This window comes from Falco punctatus, assembly GCF_963210335.1.
Source record: "Falco punctatus genome assembly, chromosome: 1".
Classification (NCBI taxonomy): Eukaryota; Metazoa; Chordata; class Aves; order Falconiformes; family Falconidae; genus Falco; species Falco punctatus.
The window spans coordinates 111,408,142-111,427,639 of NC_137580.1; the positions used below are offsets into that span (position 1 = coordinate 111,408,142).

General features: G+C 59.8%; 1 protein-coding gene across 7 annotated transcripts in view; it reads right to left on the reverse strand.

The window, feature by feature from the left end:
• The window catches only part of HNF1B (HNF1 homeobox B), a 33,912-nt gene extending 16,327 nt beyond the window's left edge, over window positions 1-17,585 (reverse strand). For 4 of the 7 annotated variants that reach the window (XM_080399538.1, XM_080399536.1, XM_080399535.1 and 1 more), the window contains exon 1: window positions 1,443-9,018. In XM_080399538.1, coding sequence (XP_080255664.1) covers window positions 1,443-2,414 — 972 coding nt within the window. In that variant the 5' untranslated portion in view covers window positions 2,415-9,018. The other 3 variants (XM_080399540.1, XM_080399539.1, XM_080399537.1) reach the window with 3 other exon arrangements.
• Between the last annotated feature and the right edge of the window lie 1,913 nt (window positions 17,586-19,498).

Genomic DNA, 19,498 nt, shown 5'->3' on the forward strand with positions numbered 1-19,498 from the left:
TACACTGCATTTCCATGCAGCCTTCTCCCGTGCTGCCTGGCCACTGTGACCTCCCCCTGCCCCATCCAAGGGTCTGTCCCTGTGCTCCTGCAAACCCACCCCTCAGAGGTGGCCCCTGCAAAAGGAGCTGGTGGGGGATGCTGGCAGCCTCTGCCACCGAGCTCAGCATCGCCTCGTCCTTGTGGACCCCTGCCCCGAGCACTCGCTGCCTGCTGCTGCTGCTGCCTTTATTCCTGACTCATTTTATGACTTCAAGGCTCAGGGTTACAAGGCTCAACACACCCCTGGGGAGATACGGGTGCATGCGGGGCAGAGGGAGCACACTGGCAGGGCTGGGGTTTTGCTCTACAGTATCCCCCTGTTCGGCAGGGGACGCTTGGCTTTGTGGGGTCAGCGGCCGAGTGCGCGGGGCTGGGCCGAGACCCTGGCGAGGCAGAGCCAGAGAGCGGCAGAAGGAAAGGCAAAATTCCACAGTGCTACAGCTGAGGGAGGGTGCGACGAGCCCCTCCACAGCCCCCCAGCCTCGCAGGGAGACCAACGCCAACCCTCTGAAAATGGAAGTGAAAACCTGCCGCCCAGTGCCATGTTTGACTTTCACTTTCAGCAGAAAAAGACTGCCGGAACAGCAGCAGCTTCGTGCAGACACCGGCAGCCAGCTCCAGACAAGGGCTGTGCCCTGCCGTCCCGTCCTGCCTGGCCCCCCGCACCCCTGCCCACCCGCACCCCTCCCAGGGGCTTCGCACCCACCGGGCACCCATGGGAAGGAGCAGCTCGAGTGCTCGGGCATCGGGAACCCAGCCCAGCCCTGCAGTTCCAACCGCCTGTTTTGCAATGGTCCTGCAGCACCCAGTGTGGGGGGGCGTCAGGCACGCGGAGGGGATGCTGGTGTCCCACCGCCACTGCCTGCCTCTGCCCAGCAAAGCCCAAGTGTGTGGGGAAGGGGATGGGGAAAGGCAGGAGCTCCGGGGCCAGAGCCAGCACTAGGGGTTTGACACCCTGGGTGATGCCCTGGGACAAGAAGCTCCCTGCCTGCAAGGAAAGTGCTTCCCCAGCGAAACTCCAGGCCTGGGAGGGCTTAGTGAAAAAACGAACGAATGAGCATTTTATCGATACCCATGTCATTGGCAGGAGAAAACAAACAGCGATCCACCCAGCGCGCATTCAATCTGCAAGGCATGCAATCGATAGAAACCAGAGTGGGGCTCTGTCAGATTTATGGGCTGTGCTCAGAAAACACACCATCGCCCGCCGGGGAGCGCGGGGGCCAAGAGCCGCCTTTGAGGCGGGCAGCGGGATGGCCACGCACCCGCCGGCCCTGGCCCCACAATGCCCCATTGTTCGGCATGGGCCGCGTGTGAAACCCGGGGAAAGGGTGTTTGCTTTGCCCGCCGGGCCCTCTTATCTTATCAGCGAAGCCGCCACAATAGGCCAGGTGTACTCACCATTTTACCGTCGGGCGAGAGCAAACTGTGGCCCGGGTCCAAGCCGGCCGGGGAGACCTGCTGCAGGACCGCCTGGCTGGTGGTGACCATGGCACCGCTGCCATGGTGGCTGATGGCCCCGGAGGATGCTGCCTCACCACTCACCGCCTGGCTGTACCGGACCCCTGCAAAACACCACCAGGCGTTGGCATCACCCACGAGCACCCTGGCGAGGGTGTCCCGGCCATGCCAACCCCCTCCGAAAGCGTCCCTGCAAAGGGGAAACCCTCCAGCCCTCCCCAGCTCCCTCGGCGTGCACAGCACAGGGACACAAACAGATGTGCAAGCACCCAAATGACAACAAACGGGAGGAACAGGACCAGACAATATGCCCCTTCCTCCAGTGCTGCTCCCCAGCATCTCGCCAACCCCATCTTCTGAAAGTACAGGGAGAAGGGATTTATGGTGAGGGATGCTGAGCACCCACCGAGGCTGCAGCCCCTCTGCTGCCCAGGGCCCCGATGCCACTGGGTGCAAAGGGAGCCCAGCCTGGGCCAGCAGCCTGGACACCCAGCTGCATCCCTTGTGCTTTATTTGGCAGCAAATTGCTGCAATGTCCCCATGGCTCTTGGACACCAGCCTGGGGTCCTGAGCCATGGGGAGCAGTGGCATCCTCCAGCTCTTCCCTCTGCGAGGCTCGCCCTGCTCCCCGCAGCCCCGGCCACCCGAGTCTGCCCAGCTCTGAACAGCCACCACTCCCATTTTTTGTCTCAGGCCTTTCTGCAGCCGATTTCCCTTTCGCCTCCCTCTTGACAAGTGTATGATTAACAGATCATCGCAGCGAGACAGAGGGACCAGACACACACAAACCTCCAAATCAGACCTCAGCCCACCACCGCCAAGAAGGGAAATCTGGCTCAGGCACAGGTCTTCTATATAAATATATTTAATTTGGCTAAAACACCCTGCACTGATAACCATATGATCAGCCATGTGTCAGGGAAAGGCATCTACAGATTGCAAATAATTAACCGAGGAAAATCCACGGGAAACAAAAGCGTCTTTTACGGGACTGCCCTGACAACTACGGCAAAAAGCCATTTATTACAAGGAGTCCGGCACCGTGCTCCTGGCTGGGTTCACTGAACTGCCCTCAGATCGAAGCGGTGGATGGGCAGCCCAGAGCTCTCCTGGGACAGGACAGCGTGGTGGCGAAGCTCAGCCTCCCAACCAAGACCACCAAGAGCACCGTCCACCCGTGACCCCCTGCCACCGCACAGGGGCATTGGGAATGGCTCCCCAAAATGACCCTTGGCCAGAGAGGTGCAGACTGTGGAGGTTGCCAGTGGCTTCTCGGCTGTCCTGGCATAGCGTGGACACCCCCAGCTACAAAACACACCCAGGTAAAAGATCTTCCCCCTGGGATTTTGGATCTCCTCCCAGGTGCCCAAGGGGAAGAGCTGATGCAGGCTAGCTCGGCAAAGGATGCTCTAAGGGCTATCCTAGAAGTCTCTGAATCCAGGAAAAGGAAAGAAATGGTAACTGTGCCCAGGAGCTTTCCACAAGCTCCAAAACCATCTGCCAAAGCACAGATGGCTACCTGCGCCCTTCACCAAAACCATGGAAAAGTCACTCTAATCACCTCCGAATTTTCCCCATCAGCTGGTTAAACACGTCCCACAGATAGGAATCTCCCCGCGATGTCTGGTTCCTGATCATTTCCCAGCAAACCCCTTTTATCCCTGATAATAAAAGAATGTCCTCTAGCAGGTGGATATTTGCCGGTCCGAGTGGACGTCCCTGCCGTGAACAGGGTAAACATTACTCAACCGGGGCACTGTCACACACATTCTTCCCTGCGGTCCCGGCCTCGTGCAGTGTGCTTCAGCCGCTGCCGGCCCCAGATCCTGCAGCGCTGGTCAAACAATGGGAGGGCAGATAAAATAAAGCCCTTTCTTCTGAGTGCGATCTTAAAGATAGACGAGGAGCACAGGCAGCTCCCGTTGGAAAGAAAAGCAGAGTTTCTGCTCAATCTTCAATCTCTTTTGGGTTCAGTGAAGCTTTCAGTAAGAACAAATAAAAAAATGTAAAAACTCCGTTTTAAACCCAAAATCATGCTATAGCAAATTGAGGATGCTTGTACCTCAAGAGTCAGGACACCCAAAGGCACGAAGCTGTCTTTAAAACATATGAGAGGTTAAAAGCCGGTTTTCAAGCTTTTCCTTGCAAACCCAAGGACAACACTTTATTGTCTGAGAAACAATAACCAACGCTGAGATTTCCAGATAGTCTGGTGACCGAGATTCTGGGTCTGTCGGTAAAACCGCTGAAGGCTCCGAGTCTTGATGAAGATTAACTCTCCAGAGGAGTGCGAGGTTGGGCTCCAGGGCCGGTGGCAGCCGTGTCACCGCTGGCCCCACCGAGGACCCCGCTGCCGCAGAGGTAGGGGCTGGGCTGGTGGGAGGCTCCTGCGTCCCCAAAGCCCATGGGCACCTGGGTCTGCCCACAGAGCGCTTGCTGGCCAGGGCGATCGCCCCCCACCATGGCTACCTTGCAGACCTTCAGGAAGCCATCACCGATCCTGGCACGGGTTTTTCCCATTGCTAGCACGGGACGGGTATTATGTGTATGCCCTCAGAGCTGGGATGGATTTGGGCAGATTAGGTGATTAATATTGGGAAAAGAGCACCAGGCATTATTGCCGTTGCTGTTGTGGCTGTAACAGAGCTCCCCGATGACAGCGGGTGCCTTTCCTCCCAGCTCCCCATTCCCAGTGAACATGGTGAGCTCCAGCCCAGCCTAAAGCATCTACCTGGGCGACAGTCACCTCCGAGCTGTTTTCCAGGTTGCCCCAAGCGCATGTTACTCCTCACCAGCCACCTCCACCGCCCCTGTTTTCCTGCTTTTGGGCTTTATCTGTTGGAGCCGCAGGACCCAGCTCTACACAACGCCAGGGACCGTGCTCAGGCTTCCCTGAGACCCGCCTTGGCATGCTCTGCTATCGCCGGGGTGCTGAGCCTGCCATCCCCCCATGGCACGACCGCAGGGAACCCCGCACAGGACCCAGCAGCTGGGGTGAACACATGGGGACGGCTCTGGCTGTTTGCACCAGGACATGAAGGTTTTTCCTCCTGGGGCGAGCAGGGAGCTGTGGGGTCCAGGTTTATGCGTGGGGGCTCAGGCAGCCATCGCAGCCTGACACGACTGCTCTCCTGCTGCTCTCCTGCACAGCTGGAAGCAGCTCCCATGCAAAAAGATTTATTCCTCCTTCTCTGCACAGCTGCCCAAAGAGGAGCCTGGATGGTGATCACCGGGAATGGGCCTGGCCATGGAGCCTACCCTCGTTAAGGCTTTTTTTTTTTTTTTTTTACTGGAGCTACAGCCATAATATAAAAGTCTGTTTATGGGACCCGGCTATTGTGCGGCCCCTGAGCTGCACAGCCCGTGAAATGTTTTACTGCTTTCCCATGTTTCCAGACAAGCTGCAGGGTCCAGCTCCTGTAGCCTTAACCCTGTGTTCCAGCCGCCGGGCAGCGTGACAGCCCCCAGACCCACTGCCCCGGGGCACCGGGGTGCTGTGCACCCATGGCTTTCTGCAGCCAGCCCCAGCATCCCCAGCTTCCCAGGGGTGCCAGACCCATTTCCCCGACCCGGCTTTTATCAGGGGGGTCAGGCAGCAATAGGTATTTTTGCTGTTCTCGTTGCAGGGGTGTGCCATTTTCTAGGTACACACCAGCCTTGTGTCTTTGGCCAGCAAAAGCAACAAAGCAGCTTGGTCCTCCCCTGCTTTCAGTCATATTGATATGATTAAATTGTACTTAAAAAAAACCCCAAACAACCACATTCACTGTACTTCTAAATATATTTCCTGTGCAGTGGGAGCCGCTGCCGTCACACCGCACATCCCGACCTCTGCTGCTGCTTGCCCCAGCACCAAGCTGCACTTTTGCCCGGCGCTTCGCAAACATCCTGCAAATCGCCGGCAATGCCCAACCCCAAAACAGACCCGGCCACGCCACGTGCCTGGTCACCGATGACTCAGGCAGCGGCAGGGATCCAGCCCCGGCCCTGCCCGACCCATGAGGATGCTGCCGGCGGTGTGGACCAGGAGCCCAGCAGCAGGTCGAGAAAGACAAAGTGTCATTTTTGGGTGCTGGGCTCGGTGATGCTGCATCTATTGACACAATAGCAGCAGCTAGGTCGGTGCTGGGACCGTTCCACCCTCCCAAATGCAGGTCCAGGCAGTGCCCAGGGCAGCTCTGATTTTTGGGCTGCCACTCAAATTGTCTCTAAAGTGTTAATTTTGCAAAGTTACAGAGGTGCATAGTTTATATCCATTATAAACCTGTTTATGGGGACTGGACCCTCCCATTTCGCTGCTATCATAAAGTTCTAATTACCCCCCATAAAACCAGGAAAAGCTCCTAACAGCACACTGCACCCACCGAGCCCCACAATGCACCCAACAGTAAAATATTACAGCCGCTGGCACTGGCTCTGCAGTCAGAACCAGCACATACCCCAAGGAACAGCATGTAGGACCCTGACATAAACCAAAGTACCTCTGGAACGAGGGTTTACTGACGGGCGCTTCTTTAAGAAGAAGTTAAAACACTTAAATTGCCCTTTGGGTTGAGGAAGAATCTCAGGGGTGGTACTGAGTTGTTTTTATGTTTGTTATCTCCATCTGTAGAGATACCTAAAAATATATACGTAATGTACATTTATGTATATATACACACACAAATATATATATATGCACATATGATTGCTCTGATACTGCTCTGCTACTCTGATATTTGCAGAGCAGGTACAGATGGATGGATGGATGGATGGATGGACAGACGGATGGGTGCCCCGACCACTTTTCGGTGCAGGACCCCCAGGACCAGCTGGAGGTGATGCTGTGGCCCCTGGCCGTGGGGACGGGGCTCTGTGGGGTCCGACGGGCGCCGGCCAGCCCTTTGTATGCAGGGTGGGAGGCGGGGGATGGCTGGCAAGCGGGGCAGTGCGTCACCTAATCTCGTCAATGCACCAATTGTCTTTGGGGCTCTTGAAGATAAAAATGGCATAAGCCAGAGTCTATGGCATGGCACTGAGATAAAGCCCTGAGTGACCTTCAAATCAAACAGGGAACCAAGATTGCTGATAATACCCCATAGGAAGGGAAAAGTCCAGAGTCTGAGAGAAGCCTCTGAGAGAGATAGGCTTTAAGTATTTACCTCCAAATAGTTAAAAACTACAGCTTGAGGCTTGACAGATGGGTCCCCCAGAAGAGGCCGGGAGGATGTTTGACTTTTACAGCTCTTACCCCTGCCTGGCTGTCATTACGCCCTTTTGCAAGACCCCATTGACGTCCTGAGGAGCAGGCGATCCCCCTTTGTCTGCGGGCTGGGCAGCGACACTGCAGCTGCCCCGTGCCGCCAGCTCCACCGCATCCTGCTGAGGGGTGTCACGGGGGGACAGGGCTGCGCCGGGGTAGGACGCGGGCAGCGTCCCAGCACCGTCATTAAGCTGTTAAACACTCCAGACACAGTGCAAGGGCAGTTCAAATCCCAGCGTGGCCAACCCCAGATGGGGTCAGCCAGGCAGCGGGGCCGGCCCCACCAAGGCAGCGGGTCCCCAAATGTCTCTTGAAGGAAGACGAAGCAGTGATGGACCCAGCGGTTCCTTGGGAGCTGCACGCCTGCTGCACCAGCTTGGTCCGAGTGACCCTGACGCAATCACGGCTGAGCCCCATCCCTGCCCATTGCCCCCAAACCAGCCCTAAAACCCCACCGTGGCCCTCGCCAAGCCCACCTCCTCCTCCTCGGGATACGAGCACCAGACACCAACCAAATCCCGTGGCCAAGCCCTCCTGACCCCTCTAGAGGGGCCCTCTGCCGCCGCCACAGCCATCACTCCTGCCTGACTCAAAAGCCCCTCCAAATGGGCTGTCATCGGCCCTATAGCCACGGCCGGCTCCTGCTGGCCACTGCTCTGACTTGAAAATAAAGGTTGGGGCTTAACGGCCCTCCAGCCCCGAGATAAATGCCCGCGGTTACAGTAATTGCCGTCCCCTAATAGAAGAAAACAAAGGCTCTTGTGGGGTGCCTGCCTGTGCGCTGGCAGGACGGGGGCACATCAAAGGCAGCGGGGTTCGTTCAAAGCCCCGGCTTAATTGTCAATTAAGCATGCAAGGGGGGGACAACGCCATGACAATGCGGGGCTGCATGCTGGTGGGGTATTGTAAAGGCTGCCGGCCGACACTGAAAACAGCTGATTTTGCTGACAATGTGCTTGTAGGGCACCTTGTAAGCAATCAGCCGGTGACAGGAGGGCAAACGTCCTCCCTGTCCCTGCCATTGTGTGGGGCATTCCTGGGGCAGGGTCACATTTTGGTCACCGCCAGCCGGCCCTGGGGAGAGCAGAACCCGGGAGCGGGTGGGATGCTGCCTGGCCCTCCCATGGCTGGGAGCCGGGTCGGATGCTGTGTGCCCACCCGGGGCTGCTGCATCCCCCGGGTACCACGCTGGGGGCTGCCCTCGCTTGCTAACGCCCAAGGACTGGTGTCCAGCCATGGACTGGCACCGTCCCCAGCTCCCAGCCTCCTCTCCCCAGGCACCTTGCCCTTCCCACAGGGGCTCCTTGCCACACGGGTTTCTATTCATTTGCCTTTGTAACGAGCTGGGTGTGTGTAACGAGCCAGGCAGGGTCATTTCCAAGAGGCGGCTGGTTTTAGTCTCCCCAGCCAGGCTGTCCCAGTGCTGTGGCCAAGGGGGGACGCGGGGTGGTTGGGGTGCAGCCCCCACGCTGGCCCCCATCGCCTGCCCGGGGCCGGCGAGTTGGCTGCAGCAGGCAGGTGGGGGGACAATGGGGATTGTTCTCCCAACAATGCTTCTCACCCCATGCCACGCCACCCCAGCCCACCCCGATTAGCCTCCCCAGGCATGCAGCCCCCTCCCCGGCAGCGTTATCTCCTTAAATCCCCCGGCAGCCTGCTCTCCCCAGCCGGCTCCTCACTGTGCACAGCGGGGCCAGACTGGTGTGGAGCGGTGAGGGTTGGGGTGAGCCCTGCACCCCCCGAGCAGCTCTCTTCATCATGCCCTCTGGCATGGGGATGGTGCAGCACCAAGCCCCCAGCCCGTGCCAGCTGCAGCCCTAGAGCAAGGCCAGGATGCGCTGTCACATCTTCCTACAGGCTTTGCCACATTGCTTGTGCACCCCACACCCCCGAAACCAGCGCTCACCAGCAGCCCAGGTGCAGAGCAGCCCACCCCCCACCCTGTCCAGCTGAATCCACACCGGGACTCCAGTGAACGAAACCAAGCAAGCAAACAACGACACTGCAGTGATGGTGCTTGCTCCTCCTCTACCATCACTCCTCGAGGCTGCAGCAGGGACCAGGGTCCCTACCTCCGCCCCTCCCCCAAAGGTACCCACGTGTGGCCCCGAGGGCTGAGCACCCCCATCCCCAGCAGACACAGCAGCCAGCGCTGCAACTGCTCCCACGCCCGAGCACCCTCAGCGAGGGCTTACCTGGCATTTTGGTGGGAGGTGAGGCGCTGGGCTGGTTGTGGTGGGGGGAGCCATGGGACAGCAGCAGGTTCATGCTGTGTGGGGGCTGGCCCGAGCTGTAGGCGTCCATGGCCAGCTTCTGGCGGAAAGCCTCCTCCTTCCGCCGGTTGGCAAACCAGTTGTAGACGCGGACCTCGGTCACCAGGTTGGAGCCGAGCCCATGCGCCTTGGAGGGAGACACCCCTCGCTGCAGACACTCGGCCCTGTGCGTGCAAGGGGACATGTTGGAACAAGGGTGCTGCTGGGGGGCCCTCTGCCAGCACCACCAGGCAGGGGGGCCGTGGGAGGACAGGTGAGTTTGGAGGTGTTTAAGCCCTCCCTACAAGCCCGCCTGCTCTTCCCAGCTACATCCATGCTGTAAAAGCCATCCCACCCTCCCTCTGAGACTGCTGTAACACTGCAGCATCCCCACAGCATCACTGCCCCAGCGGGGAGCTCACTTAGCCCTGGACATCACCCAGATAGGGAAAACAAGGCAAAAAGAGGGCAGGCAGCTCAGCAGAGCCATGCCATGGGCCAGTGGCCAGGGCTGCAAGCCGCAAGCCCAGCATCGCAAGCACTTTTTGGAAGAAAGGCTGCAGGGCGGGCGAGGAGGCAGCGGGCGGCGCAGAGCAGTCTTTACCTGTTGCACTCCTCCACCAGAGCCTCGCGCTCCTCCTTGCTGGGGTTCTTTTGGCGGTCGTAGGCTTGGTACAAGATTTGCTGGGAGGCCGGCCCCCACTTGAACCGATTGCGACGCATCTTCTTGCTGGGGGTTTCGGAGCAGGTGTCGTCGAGCTGGGCAGCCCCCTGGTTCTGCTGATTGAACTCTGGAAAGAGAAACAGCAGCTGATCCTGACTGCTTTTGTCTGTCATATTTCCACAACCCTGGACTGTCTGGTTGAACTCTGAAAGAGAAAGGAGCAGACGTGAGCTGGCCTGTAGCCGCTGCTCAGAGTCACCGTCGCGCGCAGAGCTGCCCCCCCCGGGTCCCCTCCCGACGCACCCCAAGCCCACAGCCCCGGCACGCTTTGGAGCAAGACGGGTGCTCCCGGCCACCCACCCCAGGGAAGGGTCAGCCTTGCACGCTGGCAGGGGAGTTATTACCAGCCCTCCAGGACGGTGTTTAATGGGGAGCATGTGCAGGGCATGCATATTCATGGGCAGGGTCTCTACTGGCACGCACTTGTTCAGGGAGGGTTTTTACAAGCCAGGAGCCAGGCAGGACGGCTGCAAAGCCCCCCGAGAGGGTGCCTCTCCCTGCTCGCCCAGCACTCCCGTCCCAGCGTGGTGGGACGCCGGCCCTGTGCCCAAGGCGGGCAGGCACCAGAGGTGACCTTCCCCAGCGGCCTGCCTCAGACCCAGCGCTTGTCACCATGGCAGTAAAGGGAGATTAATGGGAGGGTTTTATTATGCTCAGTTTTGCAGGGGAATTCTCCCTCTTTTTATAATGGCTTTTCCCCCTGTGACAAGGGGGGAAACGCAGGGCAAGGCTGGAGCAGGCTCTGTTTGCTCTAACATCTCAAGGTGTGTTTTCAAAGCAATGGTATTTGGTGCTAAACCCTTTCCTGCACTTCCCATCCACTGGATACTGCATCCATTTGCAGGAGGGAGGCAGAGCTCTTTTAAGGGGGGGAGTCTCAGCACCCCAACCTGCAACTCAGCTGAAAACGGGGCCGCATTGAGCGACAGGGGACCAACCCTGGGGTAGGGCTTGGTGGGAGAGCTGCACTTGGCCAAAATCATCAGCATCTTAAGTAGCACAGACTGCCCACAGACCATGCTATGGACATGAGCAATTCACAGGTTTTGTTCTTTTCTCTCTTTTTTTTTTTGCAAGTAGTTGCAGAAAATGAGCTGTCCCAAGAAACAGAGAGGAAAAGGGGGCAGAGGTGGGAAAGGCATCTGACTGTGTGTAATCATTAATTGCTTTCCCAGCTCTAACAAATAAAAATATACAGAAACTCAGTTGTGTGGATGGGCTTGGGGGAACTCGCACAGTGTTACTGTGACCAAGAGGGGCTCTCGCCCAGTTTTCCTGTGCCTTAAATTCATTTTACTTGTAAAACTGTTTTGGGGAAAATGCTAGGCAGCCTGGGTCCAGGGGGCTCTGCCGGGGAAGAGGGCAGGGGGCTGCTCCTCGCCCAGCCCCTGACGTGCCTGGTACCCGCAGACAGGACCGGGATGCGGGGCCCCCCCTCTCCCCCTGCCAGCCCTGAAGGGCGAGCGCTGGCGCGGGTACTTACGCCGAAGGATCTCCCGCTGCTTGCGGACGTACCACGTGTAGAGGGCAGCTCTCTTCTGTGTCTTCATGGGGGTGCCCTTGTTGAGGTGCTGGGAGAGGTGCGACTGGTTGAGGCCGGTGACATCCACCACCTCCCGCTGCGGGATGTTGTGCTGCTGCATGTACCCCTTGATCATCTTCGCCGCCCGCCATGGGTCCTCGCTGTGGGGAGGGAAACAAAGGGTTAATCTCTCCTGATGGGGAAAAGTACCTGGTATTTGCTTCCTCCCATGATGGGGGAACCCATTATGATGATGATGATGATGAAAATTGTTTCAGAAAGGCACAGGATCCTTTGAGCATCTGTCTTTCCCAAATGCCATCCCAGCCTCCCAAGACAGCCCCATCCTGCCCCAGGAGGGGCCGGTGGGATGGGGGCTCACGGGGTGCCACGGCCACCCTGGGGATGCCCACCAGGCTGTTCTCCCAGGGAGGGGGAAGTAAAGAGGGTCCCGGTGTCCTGACAGGGCACATCAAGGTCTCATTAATGCCGGTAAAGCACCTCCAGATCCTTCAAGGAGAAACGTAGCACCATTTGCTGCTGTTACGAAGTTCAGTGCAATGTCTCCCCTTGAAGATATGCACACACCGCAGGATACACGGACACATGCATACATGTGGATACGGGAAGCCTATACCAGGTACCTCTGAAGAAAGAGAAACCTCTCACCTGAAGGCGCTGGGGATGCTTTCCTTGCCCCTTGCCACGGTACCCGCACTGTGCCCCAGACCCCGGGCTTGCCGCCAGCTGGCAGGGACCCCCGCACAGCCACCGAACCCCACCTGCCGCGCTTGCTGCTTTACCTTCTCCCTTCCATTCCTGCAGCGGTAATTATCTTAAAATCTCTGCTCATTTAAAAGAGACCCTCCTTCCACGCTCCGCAACAGCAAAGCACACCTGCGGGCCATAGGCAAAAGGCTAAGAAGCGAAGGTCAAACCAGGCACCCAAACTCAAGCAAGCCCTCAAATGCAAAATCAAAACCACCACCACCCCAATAATTTTAAGTCATTCTTGACTATTTTTAAACACTCAAATTTGGCCCTTGCAGGATCCAAGTGTAAAATGACTTTTTCCTACATCCACATTACTTTGGTGTCCTTGGGGTAGCTGACACCGATCGAGGGGACAAATAAAATTACGGCCAAAAATCAAGATGCTGCCTGCGTTCTCCAGCGCTGAGGAGAGCAGGGCACAGCAGCGGGGGAGCGCGTGGAAGCCCCCTGGGTTTATTCTGCGCTACAGGAGGACGTGGGACTAAACGGAAGTGCTTTAATGCCGCAAAATCGGTGTGGAGCCCAAGCCTGGTCACAGTCATGCACTCAAATAATGCGATACTCCAACGCTGCGCTTGGAATAACCGTCCGACTGCTTTCCCAATTCATTACTTATTTTGGATCCTTCAACTTGTCAAGGGGAAAAAAAAAACAAAACCAAAAACCCCAACAAGCAGATTTCTTACTTTTTGTCCTGCATGTAGTATGAAAAAAAAGCTGGTTGGATCCAAAGTAAAAGTACCCAACCGGGGCCAGCCCGCTGACGGCAGCGGGGGCTTTGTCACAGCCCAGAAGGGACATGGAGCCTCCCTAGAGACATTGTCCCTGTGCCCGATCCTGCATCCTCCGGGCAGGGGAACCCCACCACATATATGGCGTCCTCTATACAGTGACGACCGCCCGGCACCGTGGAGCTGTACGCCTGCATGGGCGCACGGACACGCCGACTCCGGTTTTCCCACCAGCCTGGACCCCAGGCTGGCTTAAGCATGGTGCAAACAAAAAAGCCCGCTCCTGTCCCCAAAACGCACGGCACCGTGGCTGGGCCACCAGCCCTGCAGCCACTCGCTGCCGTTCGGCACCAGGAACCGGCAGGGACGGCTGTGGCACATGGGGGTTTGAGGCTCTCGGGTCTTCGTGCTGCCCCAGGAAAAGACGGGAGCCACCGTGAAGGATGCGAAGAAAATGTCCTTCCATCGCAGCTCCCCTCCACACGCGCCTTCCCGGCGAAGCAGGGTGAAGCCCACTGGCCGCTGTGCCCAAGCCGAGGGGCTCGTGCAGACTTTTGTCACAGGCGGTTCATGTCACCTAACTGATCCTAGTAATGGCTGATTAATAATAAGTTAATGGAACAGAGCTCATTATAATTTCTCATAGCAGTTTGGCTCACAACTAAGTCAAGGGCATCATTCTTCCAGAGTTAAATCGTGAGCCAGTGCAACTGAGCACACTGTTAAAATGTCAAACAAGTGACTCGGGGGTTACAGACGTGATTTCTGAATTTAAATAAAATTTGGCAAGTTCTGGCTTGAAAAAATACGTGAGAATTAGGAAAAAAGTCCCCGAGTTTCCCTCCATGTTATTATTCTAAGAAAGGCTTCACCTTAATATTTCCAGTATGTTTCACACTTACACTTTCAAAACAATTATTCGGCTCTTAACTTCTGAGCAGTGATTTTTCTTTACAAATCAACTTGACCGTATTCAAAAGGGTTAAACAACCTGAAACCAAACCCAAACATTTTGTTTCATGTTAAACAAAATGTTTGGACTTGACCCAAAATGAAACCTTTGAGTGTTTGTTTGGCCTTTTTTTTTTTTTTCTTTTTTGGTTAACCTAAAAAGCAAGAGAGGAAAACTTTTTGATTCAATACAAGCCCATATTTTTTTCCGTTCTGTCACCAAAATGAAAAAAGCCCCACATTAATTGTCCAATCTTCATCAGAACTTTACATGCAAAAAAAACCCCAAAACTAACAACCCAACCCAACATAGGAGTGCTTTGTAATACTGGAAAACCAGTTTAGAGCCCTGGTTCCACGGTTCTTCTCCACCAAAATCAAGGAAAGGTGTTTTTTTTCTTGCACAAAATTAACCCAGGTGAAGCCCGGCTGCCAACACTGACTGAGAAAGAGACATTTCCCACCCCAGCCCCGCACGCAGCGGGGGCAAAGCCCGTCCCTCTCCCCAGGAATTCCCAGACCCTCTAACCCCCTTTGTCAAACTTGAAAACAGGTAAATACAATCCACATCCCCCCAGAAATATGCCAAGAATTTATACAGATGGATTATAACCCCGGCTGCCTATAGAAAGGACCTATCTAATCTGCATCTGCCAGCGCACGCAGGGGTCGGGTGGGAGGTGTGCTGCACCCGCTGCTCCCCGCGCCTTTTGGAGCCACTCGGGGCATCTCCAGCCGGGCCACCCGAGTGGGCACCTTCTCTCGGTCCAGGGCATCTGGCTGCTCCTGGGATAAATTATTTCCCGGAGTGGGCTCAGGCCGAGGCCTGGGGGTGGGACGGGGCAGTGAGGGAGCTGCGGGGCATCTCACCCTGGACCTGAGCTCCGTGTGCCACCGGCACCTGCCTGGCCAAGCGCTGTGAGAAACCACCGTGCCAGCAGTGGGGCCACTGTGCCCACAGCGCAGCACTCGCCCTCTCTCACCTGCCACAGCTGAAGCCATTCAGATGCCACAAACAGGCCCAAGGGAACGATTTGCTTGCCAAGAGGCCACAGCCAGTGCAAACTGCTGGGGACCACAGCACCACGCCGGGCAATCCCGGCCTGTGCCCACACCACAGGTGGGCAGCAAAACCTGCACCGAAGTCCCAAAATTGCTGCGGAGCTCAGCACCCCCAGGCATGGGAATAGCCTGAGAGTGGGCCAGCCCCGGGGTCAGGATGCTGGTGCTGGGCAGCAGCAGGGGTTCGGCCCCCATGCATGGCTGCAATAAATGGTTCCTGACTCCCCTACCCGGCTCCCTCTCCAAGTACAAAGGCCTCTCTTAGAGCAAACACGAGCTCTTTGCAAAGGCTCCTCAGGGACATGTGCCTGCTCTTGTTTGCACCAAAGGCAAACTTTGCACAGAAACACCTGTGGGAGCACAGCGATCCTGGGGCTGAGCGTCCTCAGCACCCCCACTGCCACCCCACGCACCCTGGGATGGACACAGCCAGCAAGAGGGGTGCACTGGGACAGGCAGAGCACCCAGAGGTGCACAGCACGGTGCTACACAGCAGGGGCAGGAACCCCACAGAAAAGGCCAACAATGATTTCTCCCTTTCGCGGAGCCTCTTTGGCACCCTGTGTGTGCCAGCCAGGCCCCCCAGCAGGCACGGGTGCCACTGCCCAGCCCTGGCCCCAGAAAGCCCCGTCTGCCCTTCCAGCACCCCTGCGCTCACCGCAGCGGCCACCGTGGTGTCCCCATCCCCAACCGGGCCCTGGCACCCTGCTGCCGTGGCACCAGGGCTCTTGGGGGGCAAGAACCGTGGATGAAGCTGGGCTCGGGGCGCTGGCAGGGGGTACAGGCACACATCGGGGGCTGAGCCTGGCGGGCAGGATCAGTGCCACGCTCGGGGTGCTGCTGGGGCGCCAAGACAGGTATCAAAACCGCAGTGCAAGGCCAGGGGGGCACACAGAGAGGTGCCCCCGCTGCATGCAGAGATGCTCCCGCGGGGCTCCCCACCCACTTGCACCGGGTGCGCTGTCGGGGGGAGCCACGACCGCCCCGGTGGCCCCGAAGGAGCGACGGCTGCCCCTGCCCCGGGGTACGACGGGGATCCGATGCTGTCCACAAGCCGACGGGGCCGGCGCTGCCGCTGAGCCCCGACGGCGGCCCCGCTCCCCGCGGCGCGGCACGGCACGGAACGGCACGGCACGGCACGGCACGGCACGGCACGGCGCAGAGCCGCATTCCGGGGCGCGCTGCTGCCCAGCCCGCCGCCTTCGGGGTGTCCTCCTTCCCCCCTCCCCGGCCGCTTTACAGCCTCGGCAATGAATAACCCGCCGCTCCGCTCGCCCATCGCGGCCCTTTGTGTATCTTTCTGTTGATGATTTATAGAAATAAATTAATAACACCCCGGGCTCCACGTGCTGCAGTTTATGTTTTATCTCCCGGCGCGGAGGGACGGAGCCGGCGGCCGGTTCGAGCTTCCGCGGCCCCGGTGCCGCCGCGACAGGCGGGCGGGCAGCCCCCGACGGGGCGGGAGGACGCGGCCGGTGGGCCCCGGTGTGGCCGGCCCCGGCTCCTCGCCCTGCCCGCTCCCCTCCGCAGCGGGGTCCCAGCCCGGCCGGCCCCTCGCCACCGCGGGGACCGCGGCACAGCCCCGCCGGGCCAGGGGACACCGGGACCCGCCACCGGGCAGGGAGCACCGGGATTGACCACGGGGCGGGCAGGGAGCGCCGGGACCCGCCACGGGGACTGACCACGGGGCGGGCAGGGAGCGCCGGAACCCGCCACCGGGCAGGACAGACGGGGCAGGGCACACCGGGAACGACCCCCGGGCAGGGTGCTTGGGGTCGGGACCGTCGGTCCGAGCGGCTGCGGACGGAGCCCGTGCCCGCCCCCCCGCCCCCGGTACCCGCCCCCGGTGCCCGCCGGTACCTGATCATCCTGTCCACCTCGGCCCGCTGCTCCACGGCCTCCTCCGTGTTGAGCGCCTGCAGCTCGCGGAGGATCGGCGGCGTGTCGAAGTCGTCGCCGTCCTCCGAACCCTCGTCGCCCGACAGCTTGCCCTTGCCGTGCCCGTTGGCCAGCGGCGCGAAGGCGGCCTTGCCGTCGGGCGGCCCGCCGGGGGAGAGCGGCAGGCTCTCCAGCTTGACGCCGAAGCCGGCGGCGGGCACCATGTCCTCCAGGGCACGGATGAGTCCCTCCTTGGTGGCTCCGGAGCTGAGCAGGGCGCCCAGCAGCTCCCGTTGCAGGGCGCTCAGCTGGGACACCATCCTCCCGGGCGCCGGCGGCGCGGCCCCGCCGCTCGCCCCGCGCCTCCCGCCGCCCTCGGCCGCCTGCCGCTCCGCCCCGGCCGGCGGGCTGCTGCGGGGCGCGGGCGGCCCCTCTACCAAGCCATGACCGCCACCATTAGGCAATATAGCTTATGCAAATCAGCGCGGCAGGCCTCTCCTCCGGCCGCCGCCCGGGCCCCGGCCCCCGCCCCGGCCCGGCCCTTATCGCCCGCGCTGGGCGGACTTTGCCCGCGGCCCGCCGGGAGGCCCCGCGGGAGCGGCGGGGGCAGCGGCGGGACCCGGCGGGACGGGACGGGACCCAGCGGGACAGACGGCGGCGCCCAGCCCGCTGCAGCCCCGGCGGCCGTCGAGGGGGCTCGGGGCGCGGCTGCGGGACTGCGGCCGGGGATGTGCTCTCCCCACCTGCGCTGCAGGGCTCCCTGCCCTCGGTGGGACAGACCTCCCGACAGACCCCACCGCAGGTCCCCCTGACAGACCACCCCGAAGGTCCCCTGACAGATTCCCCCAACAGACCCCTTGGCAGCCCCCCACGCAGACTGCCCTGACAGACCCCCCCGGACAGACCCCAACAGGTCACTGACAGACCCCCAACAGACCCCCCAATGATTCCCCCGGCAGACCCCCTGACAGATTTCCCCGACAGCCCCCCCCCCCAGCAGACCCACTGACAGAGCCCCCCAACAGCCCCAGGGCAGCAGCAGGCACCCCTCTGCCCCACCCCACCCCCACCCCGGGGCCAGGCAACAGCCCCACAGTGGGCTCAGCTCCCCCCGCACCAAGAGGGGGCCAAGCTGAGAGAACCTCCTCCGGCCTTGCGGGGGGTCTGCTCCCCCCAGCACCCCGTGGGTCCCACTGCCCCAGGCCCAGCACAGAGCGGGGACAGGCTGTGGGGCTCCAGGCCCCGGGAGAGCACCCCAAAGCGGGGGCTTCCACTGGAGGTCTGGGCCCCACTGCCCGGCAGCTCTGGGCGCAGGCTCACCGTGGTTTAGCCATGCACAGAACGGCAGGATGCTCAGCAAGGTAGCAAAGGGGACCCTGTGGGGACAGGGGTGCCCGGGGGGCACAAAGCCCCCGGTGAACCCTGGCAGCCACCAGGGATGGGGGCAGGGAATGGGTTTGGAAGTGGGTGGAAAACGACAGCCAAGCTGGGGTCTGGGATTGGAACAAAACCTGCTTTTCCGACCGCTGTAAAATGCACCGAGTCCCAAAGAGCAACAAATTCTCCCAAAGCAAAGCAGGCGGCACCCCCCGGGCACAGCACGGAGCCGCCTGGGACCCCGCAGCTTGCAGACGGCCAGTGTCCAACAGCTCTAGTCATGGCCCCCCCAGCTTCCCCAAGCCCTGGCAAAGGATGATGGCTTTGAACCCACCATTTCCAGCCCAGATTCCGACTTTCACAGGGTGCCAGAGCCATACCGAGCGGACACACGGCTGTAGCTGCGTGCCCATCGCCAAAGCACCAAATCCCACCGGCACCCACCAGACCCCGAGCACTTTGCGTGCGGCCCCAGAGCCCCACAAAGCCCAGCTGGGGGGTCTCTGCCGCTGCACGCCGTGGCTCTCCCGAGCGGCAAAAGGCTCTGGGGAGCGGGGGGCAGCTTGGCTCCCGGGAGAGCAGGCAAGAGCGGAGGGAAAAGCCCCGCAGCCAGGCTGGGAGCAGCCTGTGCCCGCCTGGGAGCAGCTGCGCTGGGAGCTGCACGGGCCGGGACAAATGAAACCATTCCTGCTCCGTAGAGCAGTGCGGTGTCCTCAGAACCCCCTGCCCTTTGGGGGACAGAGCCAGAGCGGGGGAAGGAGGGCTGGGGGTCAGGGGTATCCCAAAAGGAGTGGGAAACCTCTCTGTGTGCTTGGGAGGGAGCTTGTGGACGAGGGTGTGATGGCTGTGCAGGGGTTTTCATGGGCACGCAGCAGGCTGAGCACAATCTATATGAGAGGGATGAAAAATCCCAAAAATCCCCCTCCCAGCTCCCAGCCTGGTCCCCCCAGCCCAGCCGAGCCTCTTCCCCAGCCAAGCATCTTCCCTGGCTCTGCTCCCACTTGCACAGCCAGGGAGGCAAAGGCTTCTGCACCATGCCAGCCCTTGCACCGCTGCGCCTGCCGCGTGGGTGGGGGGCTCCCAGGCTCTGCTTTGCCAAGCACTGGTGTCATGGTCCCCTCCCGATGTCAGCCCTGCTCAGGTCAGCTCCAAAGGAGTTCAGCACCCAAATGTCTATAGGTTACAGGGTGAGCATCCCCCCTGTGCCCGGCTTTCCCACCTGCGATGGCCAGTGAGCGGTATGTGCCCTCACACATCTCACACACTCATACATGCTGTCATCCTTCGAGTGACCCAGCAGGTCTCTGGTCACCCCAAAGCTCCCCTGATCCTTTGGGTGATCCTGCAGGTCTCTGATCACCCCAGAGCTCCTCTGATCGACATGCCAGGCAAGATGCAAACCCACCCACCCACCTTTGAGACTGAGGGGACCATGCAGAGCCACCACCATCCCTGAGCGACAGCCCATTGCCACCAGGACGTG